The 19,021-nt window shown below is 45.4% G+C and overlaps 1 protein-coding gene across 1 annotated transcript in view; it reads right to left on the bottom strand.

Moving 5' to 3' along the window:
* LOC119965243 (procathepsin L-like) overlaps window positions 1-19,021 on the bottom strand; it is a 67,192-nt gene that overhangs the window by 4,771 nt on the left and 43,400 nt on the right. Inside the window, 4 exon segments of the mRNA XM_038795732.1 lie at window positions 2,309-2,404; window positions 8,616-8,638; window positions 8,640-8,722; window positions 16,203-16,368. Of these exon segments, the coding sequence (XP_038651660.1) occupies window positions 2,309-2,404; window positions 8,616-8,638; window positions 8,640-8,722; window positions 16,203-16,368 (368 nt within the window).

Genomic DNA, 19,021 nt, shown 5'->3' with positions numbered 1-19,021 from the left:
ACGCTGCGTGCCTGCTAGTCCCCCACCAGACGAAGAATCAGTGGAGGTTTTGCGCTGTTGTTTGGGGCGTAAAACGCCACTGTACCCATGTCGGCGTCAGCACTTAGTCTCAAAATCAGAGAATCCCAGCCCCATAAGTTATTGACGGCTACAACAAGCCATTCGGAAGGTAAATAGCATGTTGGCCTTTATTGCAAGAGAATTTGTGTACAGGAGTAAAGATATCTTACTGCAATTTCTCGAGCCTTGGTGAGACCAAACATGGAGTATTGTGTACAGTTTTGACCTCCTTACCGAAGAAAGGGTATACTTGTCATAAAGGGACTGCAATGAAGGTTCACCAGACTGATTGCTGGGATGGAGGGGACTGGACCTGTATCCCCTCGAGTTCAGAAGAATGGGAGGTGATCTCATCGAAGCATACAGAACTCTTAAGGCACTCAACAGGGGAAATGCAGGAAGGATATTTCCTCTGGTTGGGGAATCTGGAACCAAGTGACACGGTCTCAGAATAAGCATTTAGGACTGAGGCGAGGAGGCATTCGAGAGGGTGGTGAACCTTTGGAATTCTCCATCCCAGTGGGCTGTGGAGGCCCAATCATTGAGTATATTCAAGACTGTGATAGATTTCTAGATATTAAAGATATCAAAGGATATGGGGATAGTGTGGGAAAATAGCGTTGAGGTAGCAGAACAGTCATGATCTAGTGGAATGATGGAGCAGGCCCGAGGGGCCAAATAGCCCACTCCTGCTCCTATTTCCTATGTTCCTATAGGCAGCTTGTGCATTGTCATTGTGAAACGTGGATTTGCTTGCCTTGTTAGCACCTGCTCAGCTGTAAGTCCTGGCACTGAGGGATGACAATGTGTCGGGTGCTCAGATCTCATCACCTGTGGAGGTACTGGTAGAGTTTAGAGGGTGTGGGTAGAGCTCCTGCTCCTCTTGGCTGCATCAGAAGTATTTACTTTTAATTTAATATTTTTGGTCTGTCTCGGACAGACTTTTAGAGGCGCCCTTCAACTGGGGTTAAAATTTGCATATGTTAAATATCCAGAACAAAGTAGCCCTTTGATTGGCATTCATCCATGATTTTAAACATTCATTTCCTCCATCATCATTGCACAGTAACACCAAAGTGCACCATATAGAGTAAAGTCTCCACAGTCCCTGATAATCCCAGTGGCGGCACGGTGGTACGGTGGTCAGCACTCACAGCTCCTGGGACGCAGGTTCAATTCCAGCCTCGGGTGACTGTGTGGAGTTTGCACTTTCTCCCCATGTCTGCGTGGGCTTGCTCCGGGTGCTCCGGTTTCTTCCGGCAGTCCAAAAATGTGCAGGTTATTTGGATTGGCCTTGCTAAATTGCACCTTAGTGTCCAAAAGGTTAGGTGGGGCTCCTGGGTACGGGGATAAGGTGGGCATGGGCATAAGTAGGGTGCTCTTTCCAAGGGCCGGTGCAGACTCGATGGGCCTCCTATTGCACAGTAAATTCTATGATTCGATGATTCTATGATCAAAGGCTGCTTTTCCCTTTGAGGGGGAGAGCTGACTGGTGGTGATCTAACCTGACCATCACCACACCTCAGACGAGGGGCAAGATTGGGAATGCAGGGCATTCATGAATAACCTCAGCCGGTACCCGTGCTGCTGGCCTTGCCTTGCATCACAAACCAGCTGTCCAGCCAACTGAGCAAAACACTGCAGCAACTTATCAATGTTCCTTCAAGAGCGCATTCCTAACCTGCAATCTCTACCATCTAGAAGGACAAGGGCAGCAAGATGCATAGGAACACTATGGGAACTCCAAGTCATACACCATCCTGACTTGGAACTATATTGCCATTCTTTTGATTCACTGGATCAAAATCTTAGAAGCCCCCTGAGCACAGTAGTCATACCAACACGTTTCTAGAAGATGGCTCACAATCTCCCTCAAGGGTAATTAAGGATGGGTGACACATGCTGGCTTTGGCAGTGTTGCTCACATCCCATGAATGAATGAGAAAAGGGCCGAGTTTTTGATTTCTACATTCACCTCTATTCCTTACAAAATGTACAGGAAAGATTTAGCAGTTGCCCAAAGTAGGTGTTGATTTATTATGGACTGTCCACAGCTAAAGCTCTGATCATTGTGCTAATTTTACATCTGAAGAACAGGCAAACACTTACCAATTTCTACCCAGGCTCCAAACCCACACCTCCCACCACCACACATCACTAAAATATCTCATTTTGTTTGGTGCATGAATTCACCACCAAATTTACATTGAAATATATTGGACAAAGCAAAACAAATAATTAGACTTACACCAAAGGGAAGCTGGCAAGTGATGCGATTCCACATTGATTATCCTTGTTCCTTGACATGTAAATATATCCTTCATCACCCCAGTCTGTACCCCAGCTAGCAATGAAAAAGCACCATGAAATGTGAGTATTAGGAAATGTTAAAATCAGAGCCAATGAGTAGCTGACTCCAGTGCCTATTTCTGCTGATCTTATGTAAAAAGATCTCAACTTACATGGAGCAATAATAGCACATGAATATTGAGCACATCGTAATATCCCGCAAGGGACCTACTGGATCGGAATGCTCAGTTTTCCCAAACTCCTTACGGAGTTCGAGCTCCTCCGCTCGGGGCAGGGTATCTCAATTACCCAGAGTATATAATGTCAGCCAGTAAGGCACCGACTAAGCAGAATCCCAGGAGGGGTCCACCAGAAACTGTATATGTATCGTTTGTAAATAAAAACTTGTTCTCATTTTTACTCAGTTTGGCTCCCCGTGTCCTTATTAAACACATGTAATTGAATTGTTCCATAATTTTAATGATAGAAATACCTATGTTAATATAGAAAATAAAGGAAATTCACACAAGCATATGCTAAACCAGTAGCTGCTAACTTGTTGATGAGCATTGCAATCCAATCAGCATGAGTTTGTGTTAATCTTCATTTGTTGATATTGCAGTGTGTTGTCAAAGTCAATGAGAGACTGAGAAGCACATTAAATGATAACTATGAAATAAAATTGTATTTCCTTTAAATATTAATTTTTCTGTCCTCTTCTAGAGTTTGTGGGTGATTTCCTTGGCTTTATTAAACTTTCATCTTCACGCTCCAATTTTTGATTTGATTCTTTCATGGGTTGTATGTGTCACTGGCTAGGCCAGAAGTGTTAGTGCCCTTTCCAACCTACCCTTGAGAAGGTGGCGCTGAGCCGCCTTCTTGAACTGCTGCAGTATGGTATGAGATTACCAGATTGAGAAATCTGGGTGGCAGAAAGGTGAATGTAACAATAGAGAAATACAGCACAGAACAGGCCCTTCGGCCCACGATGTTGCGCCGAACTTTTGTCCGAGGTTAATCATAGAATTTTGGACAATTTTTCAAGGCCAATCCACCCAACCTGCACATCTTTGGACTGTGGGAGGAAACCGGAGTACCCGGAGGAAACCCACGCACACACGTGGAGGATGTGCAGACTCCACACAGACAGTGACCCAAGTCGAAATCGAACTTGGGACCCTGGAGCTGTGAAGCAATTGTGCTATCCACAATGCTACCGTGCTGCCCTTAAGAAGTTAACCTACACTCCATTATTCTACCCTAATCCATGTACCTATCCAATAGCCGCTTGAAGGACCCTAACGTTTCCGACTCAACTACTTCCACAGGCAGTGCATTCCATGCCCCCACTACTCTCTGGGTAAAGAACCTACCTCTGACATCCCCTCTATATCTTCCACCATTTAACTTAAATTTATGTCCCCTTGTAATGGTGTGTTCCACCCAGGGAAAAAGTCTCTGACTGTTTACTCTATCTATTCCCCTAATCATCTTATAAACCTCTATCAAGTCGCCCCTCATCCTTCTCCGTTCTAATGAGAAAAGGCCTAGCACCCTCAACCTTTCCTCGTATGACCTACTCTCCATTCCAGGCAACATCCTGGTAAATTTCCTTTGCACCTTTTCCAAAGCTTCCACATCCTTCCTAAAATGAGGCGACCAGAACTGCACACAGTACTCCAAATGTGGCCTGACCAAGGTTTTGTACAGCTGCATCATCACCTCACGGCTCTTAATTTCAATCCCTCTGCTAATGAATGCTAGCACACCATAGGCCTTCTTCACAGCTCTATCCACTTGAGTGGCAACTTTCAAAGATCTATGAACATAGACCCCAAGATCTCTCTGCTCCTTCACATTGCCAAGAACCCTACAGTTAACCCTGTATTCCGCATTCATATTTGTCCTTCCAAAATGGACAACCTCACACTTGTCAGGGTTAAACTCCATCTGCCACTTCTCAGCCCAGTTCTGCATTCTATCTATGTCTCTTTGAAGCCGACAACAGCCCTCCTCACTATCCACAACTCCACCAATCTTCGTATCATCTGCAAATTTACTAACCCACCCTTCAACTCCCTCATCAAAGTCGTTAATGAAAATCACAAACAGCAGAGGACCCAAAACTGATCCCTGTGGTACGCCACTGATAACTGGGCTCCAGGCTGAATATTTGCCATCCACCACCACTCTGACTTCTATCGGTTTGCAAGTTTGTTATCCAACTGGCCAAATTTCCCACGATCCCATGCCTCCTTACTTTCTGCACAAGCCCACTAAAATCCATGTACACCACATCCACTGCTTTACCTTCATCCACATGCTTGGTCACCTCCTCAAAGAAGTCAATAAGACTTGTAAGGCAAGGCCTACCCTCACAAATCCGTGCTGACTATCCCTAATCAAGCAGTGCCTTTCCAGATGCTCAGAAATCCTATCCCTCATTACCCTTTCCATTACTTTGCCTACCACCGAAGTAAGACTAACTGGCCTGTAATTCCCAGGGTTATCCCTATTCCCTTTTTTGAACAGGGGCACGACATTCGCCACTCTCCAATCCTCTGGTACCACCCCTGTTGACAGTGAGGACGAAAAGATCATTGCCAACGGCTCTGCAATTTCATTTCTTGCTTCCCATAGAATCCTTGGATATATCCCGCCAGGCCTGGGGAACTTGTCTATCCTCAAGTTTTTCAAAACGCGCAACACATCTTCCTTCCTGACAAGTATCTCCTCGAGCTTATCAGTCTGTTTCATACTGTCCTCTCCAACAATATGGCCCCTCTCGTTTGTAAATACTGAAGAAAAATACTTGTTCAAGACCTCTCCTGTCTCTTCAGACTCAATACACAATCTCCCGCTACTGTCCTTGATCGGACCTACCCTCGCTCTAGTCATTCTCATATTTCTCACATATGTGTAAAAGGCCTTGGGGTTCTCCTTGATCCTACCTGCCAAAGATTTTTCATGCCCTCTCTTAGCTCTCCTAATCCCTTTCTTCAGTTCCCCCCTGGCTATCTTGTATCCCTCCAGCGCCCTGCCTGAACCTTGTTTCTTCAGCCTTACATAAGTCTCCTTCTTCCTCTTAACAAGACATTCAACCTCTCTTGTCAACCATGGTTCCCTCACTCGACCATCTCTTCCCTGCCTGACAGGGGCATACATATCAAAGACACGCAGTATCTGTTCCTTGAACAAGTTCCACATTTCACTTGTGTCCTTCCCTGACAGCCTATGTTCCCAACTTCTGCACTTCAATTCTTGTCTAACAGCATTGTATTTACCCTTCCCCCAATTGTAAACCTTGCACTGTTGCACGCACCTATCCCTCTCCATAACTAAAGTGAAAGTCACAGAATTGTGGTCACTACCTCCAAAATGCTCCCCCACTAACAAATCTATCACCTGCCCTGGTTCATTACCAAGTACTAAATCCAATATGGCCTCCCCTCTGGTCGAACAATCTACATACTGTGTTAGAAAAGCTTCCTGGACACACTGCACAAACACTACCCCATCCAAACTATTTGATCTAAAGAGTTTCCACTCAATGTTTGGGAAGTTGAAGTCACCCATGACTACTACCCTGTGACTTCTGCACCTTTCCAAAATCTGTTTCCCAATCTGTTCCTCCACATCTCTGCTGCTATTGGGGGGCCTATAGAAAACTCCCAACAAGGTGACTGCTCCTTTCCTATTTCTGACTTCAATCCATATTACCTCAGTAGGCAGATCGCCCTCGAACTGCCTTTCTGCAGCTGTTATACTATCTCTAATTAACAATGCCACCCCCCCCCCCCCCCCCCCCCCCACCACCTCTTTTACCATCCTCCCTAATCTTGTTGAAACATCTGTAACCAGGGACCTCCAACAACCATTTCTGCCCCTCTTCTATCCAAGTTTCCGTGATGGCCACCACATCGTAGTCCCAAGTACCGATCCATGCCTTAAGTTCACCCACCTTATTCCTGATGCTTCTTGCATTAAAGTATACACACTTCAAGCCATCTCCTTGCCTGCAAGTACTCTCCTTTGTCAGTGTTACCTTCCCCACTGCATCACTACGTGCTTTGGCGTCCTGAATATCGGCTTCCTTAGTTGCTGGACTACAGATCCGGTTCCCATTCCCCTGCCAAATTAGTTTAAACCCTCCCGAAGAGTACTAGAAAACCTCCCCCCCAGGATATTGGTGCCCCTCTGGTTCAGATGCAACCCGTCCTGCTTGTACAGGTCCCACCTTCCCCAGAATGCGCTCCAATTATCCAAATACCTGAAGCCCTCCCTCCTACACCATTCCTGCAGCCACGTGTTCAACTGCACTCTCTCCCTATTCCTAGCCTCGCTATCACGTGGCACCGGCAACAAACCAGAGATGACAACTCTGTCTGTCCTGGCCTTTAACTTCCAGCCTAACTCCCTAAACTTGTTTACAACCTCCACACCCTTTTTCCTACCTACGTCGTTGGTACCAATGTGCACCACGACTTCTGGCTGCTCACCCTCCCCCTTCTGGATCCTGAAGACACGATCCGAGACATCCCTGGCCCTGGCACCCGGGAGGCAACATACCTTTCGGGAGTCTCGCTCGCGACCACAGAATCTCCTATCTATTCCCCTAACCATTGAATCTCCTATTATTATTGCTTTTCTATGCTCCCCCCTTCCCTTCTGAGCCCCAGAGCCAGACTCAGTGCCAGAGACCTGGCCGCTGGGCCCTTCCCCCGGTAGGTCATCCCCCCCAACAGCATCCAAAACGGTATACTTGTTTTGAAGGGGAATGGCCACGAGGGATCCCTGCACTGTCTGCCTGTTAGTTTTCTTTCCCCTGACTGTAACCCAGCTACTCTTGTCCAGTACCTTTGGTGTGACTACCTCCCTGCAACTCTTCTCGATAACCCCCTCTGCCTTCCGGATGATCCAAAGTTCATCCAGCTCCAGCTCCAGTTCCTTAACACGGTCTCTGAGGAGCTGGAGTTGGGTGCACTTCCCGCAGGTATAGTCAGCGGGGACACCAATAGTATCCCTCACCACCCACATCCTACAGGAGGAGCATGCAACTGCCCTAGCCTCCATTCCCTCCTACTTTACAGAATTAGGTGTCCCGTGGACCAACTGGACCTCCGCCATCCGACTCTGCTTCCAGTCAGCTGTACTCTAAACTCCTGGCTCCCTTCACGCTCTTTGATAAATATAGGAAATGAAATGTAAGGAGCACCTTACGCTCTCCTCACCTAACTCTGTCAGTCACCAAACTCTCACTGTCCGCACCTTTGGGGGCTAAGCCGGAGCGGTTGGCACCACGCCGACCTGCACAAAAACCGGCACCAGCGGCCTTTGACGCCCGCCGCCCGGCACCGGGGCTGGCCAGAAGGCCTTCGCCGGTTCGTGCATGCGCCGGTGGTGACGTCAGCGGCAGCTGGGGGATTCTCTTCCGCCTCTGCCATGGTGGAGGCAGTGGCGGCGGCGGATGAAAAAGAGTGCCCCCACGGCACTGGCCCGCCCGCCGATCGGTGGGCCCTGATCGCGGGCCAGGCCACCGTGGGGGCACCCCCGGGGTCCGATCACCCCGTGCCCCCCCCCAGGGCCCCGGGGGGCCCGCTCGCGCCACCGATCCCGCCACCACCAGAGGTGGTTCAAACCTCGGCGGCGGGAGAGGCCTCCCAGCGACGTGACTTCGGCCCATCACAGGCCGGAGAATCGCTGCAGGGGCGATTCCCGCCCACGCCAATTCCATGGTGGCGGAGAATTTCTGCCACGGTGGGGGCGGGATTTTCGGCGGCCCCGGGCGATTCTCCGACCCTGCGTAGGGGTCGGAGAATTTCGCCCAAGTTCTCTGATGACCCAGAGAAATCTTTTCCATCAGGAACCGGTGATCCACGCCCACGTGATTCCCAGCCTGATGACCTGAGAATCGCGTGGGCACGGAGACTCTGGTGCCAGGCCCGCTAAGTGGATGCAAATGGGTCCTAATGACATAGCATCCTCCCGCTGGCGCACAGGCACGAACCCCAATTCTACCGCCTGGCACAAACCTTGATTTTAGTTGGAAGCCCGTTTCTCCACCTGATCACGATCCGCATTGCCAGCGTCGCGGGGCGGAGAATCCAGTCCATTGTCTCTTATTTTATAATGAAATACAATTGTTGTCAAGTGCCAACATTGAATGAAAAGTAAGGGAATAAGGGCACAGAGACTGACATCAGGCCGATTGAGTATGTTCTACGGATGTTATATAATATTTGCAAAGCATCAGTTTATTTTGTTACCTGTTCTTAACCAGCCAGTAGTCACCTTCCATATAATGTTCCATATCCAACAACCAGAACACCATGATTGAGATCTTCACTGCTGCACAATGGTTCATTATAGACTCCTGCATTTAGTAGAAACAAAGAGACCAATATTTATCCCAGAAGTAGAGTTTAGAAATCACAAATAATTTGTACACATACGAATTCACACCTTCTGACTGAAACTCTGAGATAAGGAGTGGGATTCTCTGATCCCGAGGCTAAGTGTTGACGCCGTGGTAAATGCCGTCATGTTTCATGACGGCGTCAACAGGCCTTCAGCAGCAGCGATTCTAACCCCTACAGGGGGCCAGCACGGCATTGGAGTGGCCCACGCCGTTCCAGCTGCCGATGCCAGCGTCAGATGGGCAACGCGGGTCTGCGCATATGCAGTGGGACCGGCGCCAATGTGTGCTTGTGAAGTGGCTCCCTTCTCTGCGCCAGCCCCAACGCAACATGGTGTAGGGCTACGGGGGCCGGCGTGGAGCAAAAGAGGCCACCAGCCTGAGAGGCCGGCCAGCCAATTGGTAGGCCCCGATCGCGAGCCAGGCCACAGCGGAGGCCCCGCCCCGGGTCGGACCCCCCCCCCCCCTCCAACCAGGCTTCCCCCGGATGCATGCTCGCCAAGGGTCCGCCGGGTAAGACCACACATGGACGGCGCCAGTGGGACTCGGATATTTTGCGCGGTCGCACGACCCACCCCGGGCAGAGAATCGCCAGGGGGGGGCGCATAGAACGGCCCCCACCAGCACCACGCTGACCATTGCAGCGTCAATGGCGACAATTCTCCATTCTCCGGAGAATCGGCAGACCGGCGTCAGGGCGGCATTGTGTGATTAGCGCCCGTCCCGGCAATTCTCCAGTCCGGCCTCGGCTGAGGAATTCACTTCATTCAACAAATATTTCTCGTTGTTAAATGTGATCTGTAATAATCTGATCCAAGAAAAATATGGAAACGGATTGCTGTCCTGACTGTCCTGCTTCCAACTGTCTAACACTTCCAGAATCTGGTCCCAGGCAACTGCTTCAAGGTTCATCTGATGTGCATGGTTGCTGAGATTCTGACTCGGAAAAAACAGCCCAGATGGAAACAAGTGAATGGTGATCATTGTCTCGCGCCTGACTCATGCTCCTACCCCACTCACACTGAAACTGCTGCTGAATAAAGAGCAAACACAAAAGATCAAGAGGTGGAGATGAGGGAAAAGGGGCATAGCTGCCTAAAGCTCAGAAGACTGACTGACCTGTCAGCCTCAGCAGAGACAAAGGCCTGAAAAGTAAGGATGTGAAACTCTGCAATCCACTTTCCCTTTCCACTCCCACTTCCAGGAGTCACATAATACTCAGGGCTTTGCCACACTGCTCCTGTAGTCAGGGTCATTAATTCAGAGAACAAGTGGCCATCATTCTATTAAGCAGGTTGCTTTCAGTGATGGTAGAAGCAGATACTATTTATTTATTCAAATACTGTTGAAATTTATTTCAGAAAATATAGTTTTGGGACACAATGTTTTGTTACTTTGTGGTAGATAACATGTGCTACTCAATCCTTGGTTAGTGGTGAGGTATTCTGAATCCCGATGAAGATTCAAACTCTTCCAATAGCAACAAAAGGTTTATTGAGTAACTACAACAATATTTACGAGTTCTTTATTTTAACTTTGATACTAGTGTTAAGGTTAACAAGATCTAACTATGGTAACTATACGTAACTCCACTGGCCATCTAAACTAGTCTGCTATTGCTTTGATCACAGTGCACCCAAGAGAGAGAGAGAGAGAGCCCCAATGTGGCTGCCTTTTATATGCCTGTTGGTCCGGCCCTCTAGTGATCATGTGGTGCTACTGATGACACATTAACCCCTTGTGTACATGCACATATAGAGATCACTACATCCCCCTTTTTATGTTACATATTTTCTGTATGTTGCAAAGAAAATTGAACAAACATAATGGATGCAGTTTGCAAATGCATGACATAAAATCAATGAGTTAGTTCATCAAATGTTAATACATTCAGTCTCTTAAGTTCTTTTTTGCTTACGTGAAATAGGTAGACAAATGATGTTATGTACAAGTTGTGACGCTCTTGACGATTATATAAAGCCAATTAATATTTATGAATCCAATCTTAATTTAAAAAAAATGTTTTTGTGAGTCCACACTTTATGAGTTTGTTCAGTCGAGTTGCTTTCTTCTTCTGTTGTTGAAGTGGTGATGTTGATGTTTTTATTTCTTTGTGAACGTCATCAGTGTTCCTGTGTTTAAGTAACCAAGAAGTCATCAATGAGGTATTTGAATGGTCGAATCACTTTGTTGTCTGATTTATGCTTTTTCTTTCCTATGCTTGTGGTAGTGATTCTGTGTTACATCTTTGTTGGCTGACCCGGACTTTTTCCTGTGTCTGTGGTGTTGATTCTGTATTTCATCTTTGTTGCCTGATCTGGACTTTTTCTTGTGTTTGTGGTATTGATTCTACATGTCATCTTTCTTGACAGTTAGGTTGCTTGTTTGTTGTGGAGCAATTGTGAATTTGTGAGATTTGTTGCCATGCCATGGCATGTTTGTAGTCTTGCCACTGTTTTGCAGTGTGCTGTGGCATTGTCCTTCATGTGCAGAGTTGTACCATGTTGTACAGGTCGTTGTTTCATTGTTGATTTTTCTGTCTTGGTCATTTTCGTTGTCGTTCTTGTTGTTGTTCTTGTTGTCGTTTTTGTCGTGCTTGTTGTTTTTGTTATTGCTATGCTTCTTGTTCTTTTTGTTGTTGTTCCTATAGTTTTTGTTGTTGTGCTTGTAGTTTTTGATGTTGCTGTTGTTGTTCTTGTTTCTGCAGCGCTTCTTGTTGTTGCTCTTGTTGCGGTAATGTTGTTTTCATTGTTGCTGTTGTTGTTCTTGTTTCTGCTGTGCTTCTTGCAGTTTTTGTTGTTCCTGTTGTGCTCAATGAGTTCCGTGCGGATGATGTGAGCCATTGTCACAGTTATTGGTGTCTGTCCTTTGTGGTATCTGTTACATTGACGTTTCTTCTTGAGAATTGTGAGAATGATCTGATGTTGCATTGATGTTGGTGACATCAGTCATTTGTGGTGGATTTGATTCCTCGTCTTTGCTTCCTTGGTACTCCTCTTCTAGAGTCATTTCTGGTTCACTTGAATCATTTGTGATCTCTTGGTGCTCCTCTTCTGGAATTACTTCTGGTTCATTTGAATCACTTTTGGTTTCTTGGTGCTCCTCTTCTGGAGTCAAAATCTTCAAGATTTCTATTGACATGGATCTCTGACTCTTGGTGCTCCTCTTCTGGAGTCAAAATCTTCAGGATTTCTATTGACGTGGTCTCTCTGGACTCTTGGTGCTCCTCTTCTAGAGTCAAAATCTTCACAATTTCATTTGACGTGGTCTCTCTGGACTCATGAGTAGCCCTCCTCTGATTGTTGAGTGCTTCTGTGCAGACGAGCTGAGATCTGTCAGTCTCGCTGTGATCCTGCACATCCTGTATGGGAATTGTGATTTGTTCGTCACTTGTCTCATATACAGTGGTAGACATTCAGTGTCTTCTTGTTGGTTAAATGAGCTGGGTTCTGGTGGCTCAAATAAGCTGGGTAGACAGTGATAGTCTTTTTATTGTTCACATGAGCTTAGTAGACTTTCATAGTCTTGTTCAGGCATGGCGTTCGCTAGGGAGTGTTTGCTTGCTTCCATTTTTGAGTCTGTCACCGAGCTGTCTGTGGAGGCTTGTGTCGCTATCTTTGTGGAGTCTTTCATCGCTCCCTCTGTGGAGTCTTTCATCGCTCTCTGCGGCGTCCTTCATCGCTCTCTTTGTGGAGTCTGTCATTGCTCTCTCTGTGGAGTCTGTCATCATTTGCTCTGTGGAGTCGTGCAGTGTTTTCGCTGTAGAGTCGATCTGTGCTCTCTCAAGGGAGTCGTTCTGTGCTCTTTGTGTGGTGTCGTCTTCTTCTTGGGTATTGCTGTCATCCAATGTATCGTCGATCTGCCATGGCATCATGGTATTGGGTTCATCTACCATAAGAGGAGTTGTGTTGAGCTTTTCAACCTTGTTGCTGATGCTGTGATCAGCATATCCGAATAACTCAGCCATGTTTGAGCAGTATTGTGTGTATTGTTCGATAGACAAATCATTCCTTTTTGTTTCGGAGTTGGTATCATTCTCTTCATGTTCAATGAACAAATCATCTTCTTTGGTTTTGGATTTGTCATTGTGCTCTTCACTTTGGGTGGTGCAGATTCTGTTCCAGGGTGTTGTGAAAGTTATTTTCAACTGCTGGTTTAAGTTCAGGCATTGTTCTGTCTTTTGAGGTAATAAAATTGGGTTTTGCAGCTTTAAATTTCTTTTTGTTCATTTTTGTGCATTTCCCTTTTAAGTGGTCCTGTGACATCATGGTGCTGGTGATGTCATGCATAGGACTCGATTGCGCATGCGCAATTTGAGTTTCCTTTACTGTGCGCTCTTTGCGCAACTGTGCATGTGTGGCTTCTCGTGCGTGTGCACAAGTGTCGTTTGCCGTTTTCCTTCTTTTTGAGAAGTGCGCATATGCCCAAGATGGCTGCCAATCAAAAAGAGCTGTTGCATCAAGTGAAATCTTGCCTCTGCCTCGTGGTAAGTTTTGCCGCCGTTTTTACCAATTTTGTTTTCTGGACACTGATTCTCTGTTTGTAAAGACTCACAGTATTGATTATGCTTTTGTTCATAAGCAAGATGTTTTTGTACAGCAGTTTCTAGAGTTAGATGCTTATTTTGTGAGAGTTCTTCCCTCAAATTTTTATCAGATAGTCCAGAAATTAATTGATTCATTATTACAGTGTCTCTGAAATGAGATTTTTAATAAAATCATTGATGGGCCCTCCGTTTCTCTGGCATTTATGACAATTGTTAAATCGTTCCAGCATCTCACCAGACTGACTCTTACAGTGTTCATCAAATTTTTAAAGTATTACTTCTATTTTGGTGTCGTCTTCACCTTCTAAGTAATTAAAGCAATTATAGATTTCTCTAGCTTTATGCCCTCCTGTTGAGAGTAGCAGTGCTATTTTTGTTGCGTCAGATACCGTGCTTAAACCATTAGCTGTGATAAATATTTGGAATATCTGTTCAAATCTTTTCCAGTCATAACTTAAATTACAGGTTGTTTCCAGCTGCCCTAGAGGTCCAATGAGTCCCATAGTTAGTCGTTGAGGATCCATTTGCTGCGAAGTCTTCCACAGTCGAATGTCCAGTCTTCTCTTTTTCTTCTCTTTTTGTCTAACCTAATCTAACTAGTTCTGTTAAAGCCACTCGACTGGTAGCATGTTTTGTTACCTGTGTGGTAGGTAACATGTGCTACTCAATCCTTGGTTAGTGATGAGGTATTCTGAATCCCGGTGAAGTAGATTCAAACTCTTCCAATAGTAACAAAAGGTTTATTGAGTAACTACAACAATATTTACATGAGTTCTTTACTTTAACTTTGATACTAGTGTTAAGGTTAACAAGATCTAACTCTGGTAACTATACATAACTCCACTGGCCATCTCAACTAGTCTGCTATTGCTTTGGTCACAGTGCACCCAAGAGAGAAAGAGAGAGACCCAATGTGGTTGCCTTTTATACCCCTATTGGTCGGGCCCTCTAGTGATCATGTGGTGCTACTGATGACACATTCACCCCTTGTGTACATGCACATATAGAGATCACTACAGCCAGAAGATGCCGGGAGATCCCTTTTCCGGGATCTACATGGCTTGTCACACCTTGCGCTATCTCACCAGACTTCCCGCTCATTGTGGGCAGGATCGCTATTTTGCAAATCTGTACAGTAAAGTGAGACAGCTAGTTTAACTCTAACATGCACTCCCCTGATCCAGCCGAGGCATTGGGATTTAACCCCTTTGTCTTGGAGACCTCAGGTGAGCGCTGTTCAGTGCTGATCCCCACAAATGTGGGGGTCTCCCAGGGAATCAGAGGCCCCCAGGTGCTTACCCTCTGGGCAGATTGGCACCCAGGCACTGCTGGTGCCAACCTGGCTTTTTTTTACCTGCCGGGGACCAGGCTCAGGGGTGTCCAACACATGTGAGGTGGGGTGCAGAGGAGCTAAGGAACCCCCTTAGAGGTAAGTTGGGGCTTTAAAAACGGCATCTCAATCTCTTCCTGCACTGAGGAGTTCCGGCGAGCAGAACTCTTCAGTGCAGGAAACAGAACTAAGTGCAGCCTCGGCAGGGCCCTGCAGAGGCCCTAAATTGAAACTGACCCCCGAAAGATAGCTTGGTGTTTCTTGGTGCTGCAAGTACTAGGAAACACCCGGTTAAACGAACTAATCCCGTGACTCTGTTCCAATTTAGTGAGATTGCAACCAACATGTGAGTAATTTGCAGGTTCACTATATGGGTGAACCTATGGTTCAAAATGCTCTCCCCTACTGGAGGTTTCACAAACGCCATGTCTTAGCTTGGTAAGACTATTTGATAGTGATGCTTGCTATGATTAGCCAACAACTCCGATAGCAGTGTTGAATGAGGTGTTAACTGGGATGATTGAAGGCAAACTGGATAAACCATGTTTATGCTGAAGTTTATCATCTTGCCCTGATCAGGACAAATGCAAGAATTCTAAATTTCAAACAATCACAAATGGCTCATTTATGCTTTCTAAATGTGACATACATTCATATACAGGGAATGAAAGGAATATTTTCAAGCTTTGTGCCTTTTTTTAACTACGTAGAAGTTTGGGGAGTTTGTAGTTCCCCGTTTTGTTTCACAAAGGCTAGCCCTCAGCCAATCAGAATCAACTTGTCCACATGTCAGCACAAACTCTTGTGATAATTTGAAATTTGATATTGATTTGTTCTGATGAGTGCAAGACAAAAGACTTCAGCAATATGTCTCTCTTTTCAGCAATATTCAAAATCTGTGCTACCAAACGGCTGTACATAATGTCCAGCAATGACTATATTCCCTTGAAATAGGGCAAGAATGTCCACTCCATTGGCTCGGTATGCAGTTTTGCACAACACGAGTGACTTGAGAATTTTTGACCATATATTGCATACAAGCCACAAATCTACTGCATTGATCTCTGTCTGAATCCAAATTCCTAATATATATGGAGCAAGGGGAGGCAGTGGTGCAGTATTGTTGCTGGACTAGGCATCCAGAGACCCAGAGTCATGCTCTGGAGATCTGGGGTCGGATCCCACCAAGGCAGATGGTGAAATCTGAATTCAGTAAAAATCTGGAATTAAAAGGCCAATCTGGAATTAAACGTCAAACGATGACCATGAAACCATTGTTGATTGTCACAAAAACACACCTGGTTCATTAATGTCCTTCAGGGAAGGAAGTTTGGCGTCCTTACCTGGTCTGCCCTACATGTGACTCCAGATTCACAGCACTATGGTTGACTCTGACATGCCCTCAGGGATGGGCAATAAATGCTGGCCCAGCCAGCGACTCCCGCATCCCCTGAACACATTTTTTAAAAAGGGTCTTTGCCATGGGTGTTAAATCATAAAATTGAACCATACAAGTGGGTAAGAAAATATTAAAAGATGACGTATTGCATCTAGATACCTACCTGAGGAATACAGCTGGAATGAAGGTAGACCTGCGTCAATGCCAACAGAGATTGGCCCATTATTTGCCACTGCCATCTGTAAATAATCTTCTCTTCCCCTGGGAAGGTCAATATATCCAGCACAAGTAGCACCAACAGATTCTGGATTGAACCTGCAGGGTCCATCCTGAATAAACAGGACAAAAATAACAGAGCTGATTGTGCTGATGACTATCACAATTTGTCATATAATAAAAATGAAAATTACATATTTAACAATATTCTTGTCACATTTATATTGTTTCAGTTATTTCCACAGGGTTTGTGAATGATAAGTGTTGATATTACACATTTTACTTAATAGAACATAGAACAGTACAGCACAGAACAGGCCCTTCGGCCCTCGATGTTGTGCCGAGCAATGATCACCCTATTGAAGCCAACGTATCCACCCTATATCAGTAACCCCCCCCCCCCCCCCCAATTAACCTTATTTTTTAGGACACTAAGGGCAATTTAGCATGGCCAATCTACCTAACCCGCACATCTTTGGACTGTGGGAGGAAACCGGAGCACCCGGAGGAAACCCACGCACACACGGGGAGGACGTGCAGACTCCGCACAGACAGTGACCCAGCCGGGAACTGAACCTGGGACCCTGGAGCTGTGAAGCATTTATGCTAACCACCATGCTACCGTGCTGCCCTTGGCATAATACTTGGCATATTGTCCATATCTCGTGCTTTGGAAACACAACACAGTATGGATTTGGTGCGGCCAACATTATGTTGTGGTAGAATGCAGAAAGAAACTGTTATAAGTGAGCTAATCAGACAAAGAGTCATCGGACTCGCTTTAACAAAGAGTCATCGGACTCAAAACGTTAGCTCTTTTCTCTCCCTCCAGATGCTACCAGACTTGCTGAGATTTTCCAGCATTTTCTCTTTTGTTTCAGATTCCAGTATCCGCAGTAATTCGCTTTTAATTACATACAGTTTGGTTTCCAGAATAGAAGCAACTATTCACTACACTTAGCTGAGAGTCTGCATTTAAGGGCAATTTTATATGTAAAAGAGCTTTCAGAATGATTGTCTGCTGGCTAACTCCTTGAGAAAAAGAAAAAGCCATTTTATTAATAGCAGGTATTCTTAGCCCCTGCCTGTGAGAAGAAACACTCTCCATTTATTCAAATAATTTTCTTCTGCATGGAACTTTCTGAATTTGGTGTACTGCTGGGAATAGGTTAATTATTTAGACTTAATGACTTCATGTTCCCCCTTTGACTGATGTCACTTGCAATTATGCTATTTCTGTTTTCTTAATGTCAAGTCATACAGTCATAATGACACAAAAGGAGGCCATAAGGCCCATAGAATCCATGCTGGCTCTTTCGAGAGCGAGCCAGTCAGTCCTATTTCTGCATACTATACCCTTGCAGACTTGCAACTTTATTTTCCTCAGTGCCCTGTCTAGTGTTTCTTTTGAAATCATTCATCGTAATTGCCTCCATCGCCCTCATCCTTATTTGCTGCGTGAAAAAGAGTTCTTCCTAACATCCTGCTCACATCTCTTGCCCAAAACTATGAATGTGTCCTCCAGCTCTTGCTCCATCAGCAAATGGGAATACCTATTATTTGTCTACCCTCTCTAAATCTGCATAATCTTTTCCCTAAGGGGAACAACCCCAACTTCTCCAACCTGATCTTGCATTTAAAATCTCTCATCTCGGGAACCATTCTGGTAAATCTCCTCGGAAACTTTTCAACATCCTTCTGAAAGTGCAGTGACCAGAACTAGATGCAGTACTCTAGTTGTAGGTTCAGTGTAACATTTCCTGTTTTTGTACTCAGTGTCTCTATTTGTGAAGCCCAAGTGCTTTGCTAATAACTGTCTCATTCATCTTCAAAGAGCTATGAACATCAACCCACAGCTCCCTCTGTCTCTTTACATTATTTAATACAATGTCACTTAGTCTATATTGACTCTCCCTATCGTTTTTGCCAAAATACATCACCTCACATTTCTCTGTATTAAATTCTATCTGCTACTTTTCTGCCCAGTCTGCCAGCCTATCTACACCCTGTTACAGCCGACTGGTGTGATCCTCACTATGTGCCACACCTCAAAATTTGTTATCGACAGCAAATTTGAAATTCCAAAATTGAATATCTTCTGCATGGTGAAAGGTAATATACTGGGGGAAAAAACTTAGATACCTATATTTCTGATTAAATACACTCTCAATCCTGGCCCTCACCTGAGGTGTTGTGATCCTCAGGTTAAATCACCACAAGTCAGCTCTCCCCCTCAAAAGAAAAAGTGGCCTATGGTCAGCTGGGACTATGCCGACTTTACATTGTATTTATCCACTTACATCCTGCCTATCACTATTGTGGCAGCAACAACTCTGTTAGGATTGCAACAGCTATATATAACTTTACAGGATAGAATCAGGCCACTCGGTCCAACATGTTCCCTGTGCAACTAGGGTGGCCAACTAATTGAGTGTTTCCAAAACCTCCTACGATCTGAGAACAATTTAAAATAACTTTCAGGGTGAAAGAAAATGAAAATTGATGAAAAAAAGTATAAGGATGGTGTGTTTGATATTTCCACACAAACTTTCTCTCCCTTTGGCAAATAGTGGGGAAGTGCTGAACAGATTGGCAGGCTAATTATTAATCTGTTGAATTTGTTGTGAGATGTGTTCTTCTCTCTTGGACTTGAGTCATGGAGTCACACGCCTATTTATTAGTACTACATTGAGACAGGATCTAGAGTAGTCGCTTTGCTCTGAGACTCTCTCCTGAGAGTCTAATACATGACTGACTGATGTCGGA

The sequence above is a fragment of the Scyliorhinus canicula genome, chromosome 1 (assembly GCF_902713615.1).
Source record: "Scyliorhinus canicula chromosome 1, sScyCan1.1, whole genome shotgun sequence".
Classification (NCBI taxonomy): domain Eukaryota; kingdom Metazoa; phylum Chordata; class Chondrichthyes; order Carcharhiniformes; family Scyliorhinidae; genus Scyliorhinus; species Scyliorhinus canicula.
This window is presented reverse-complemented; position numbering and strand designations above follow the sequence as displayed.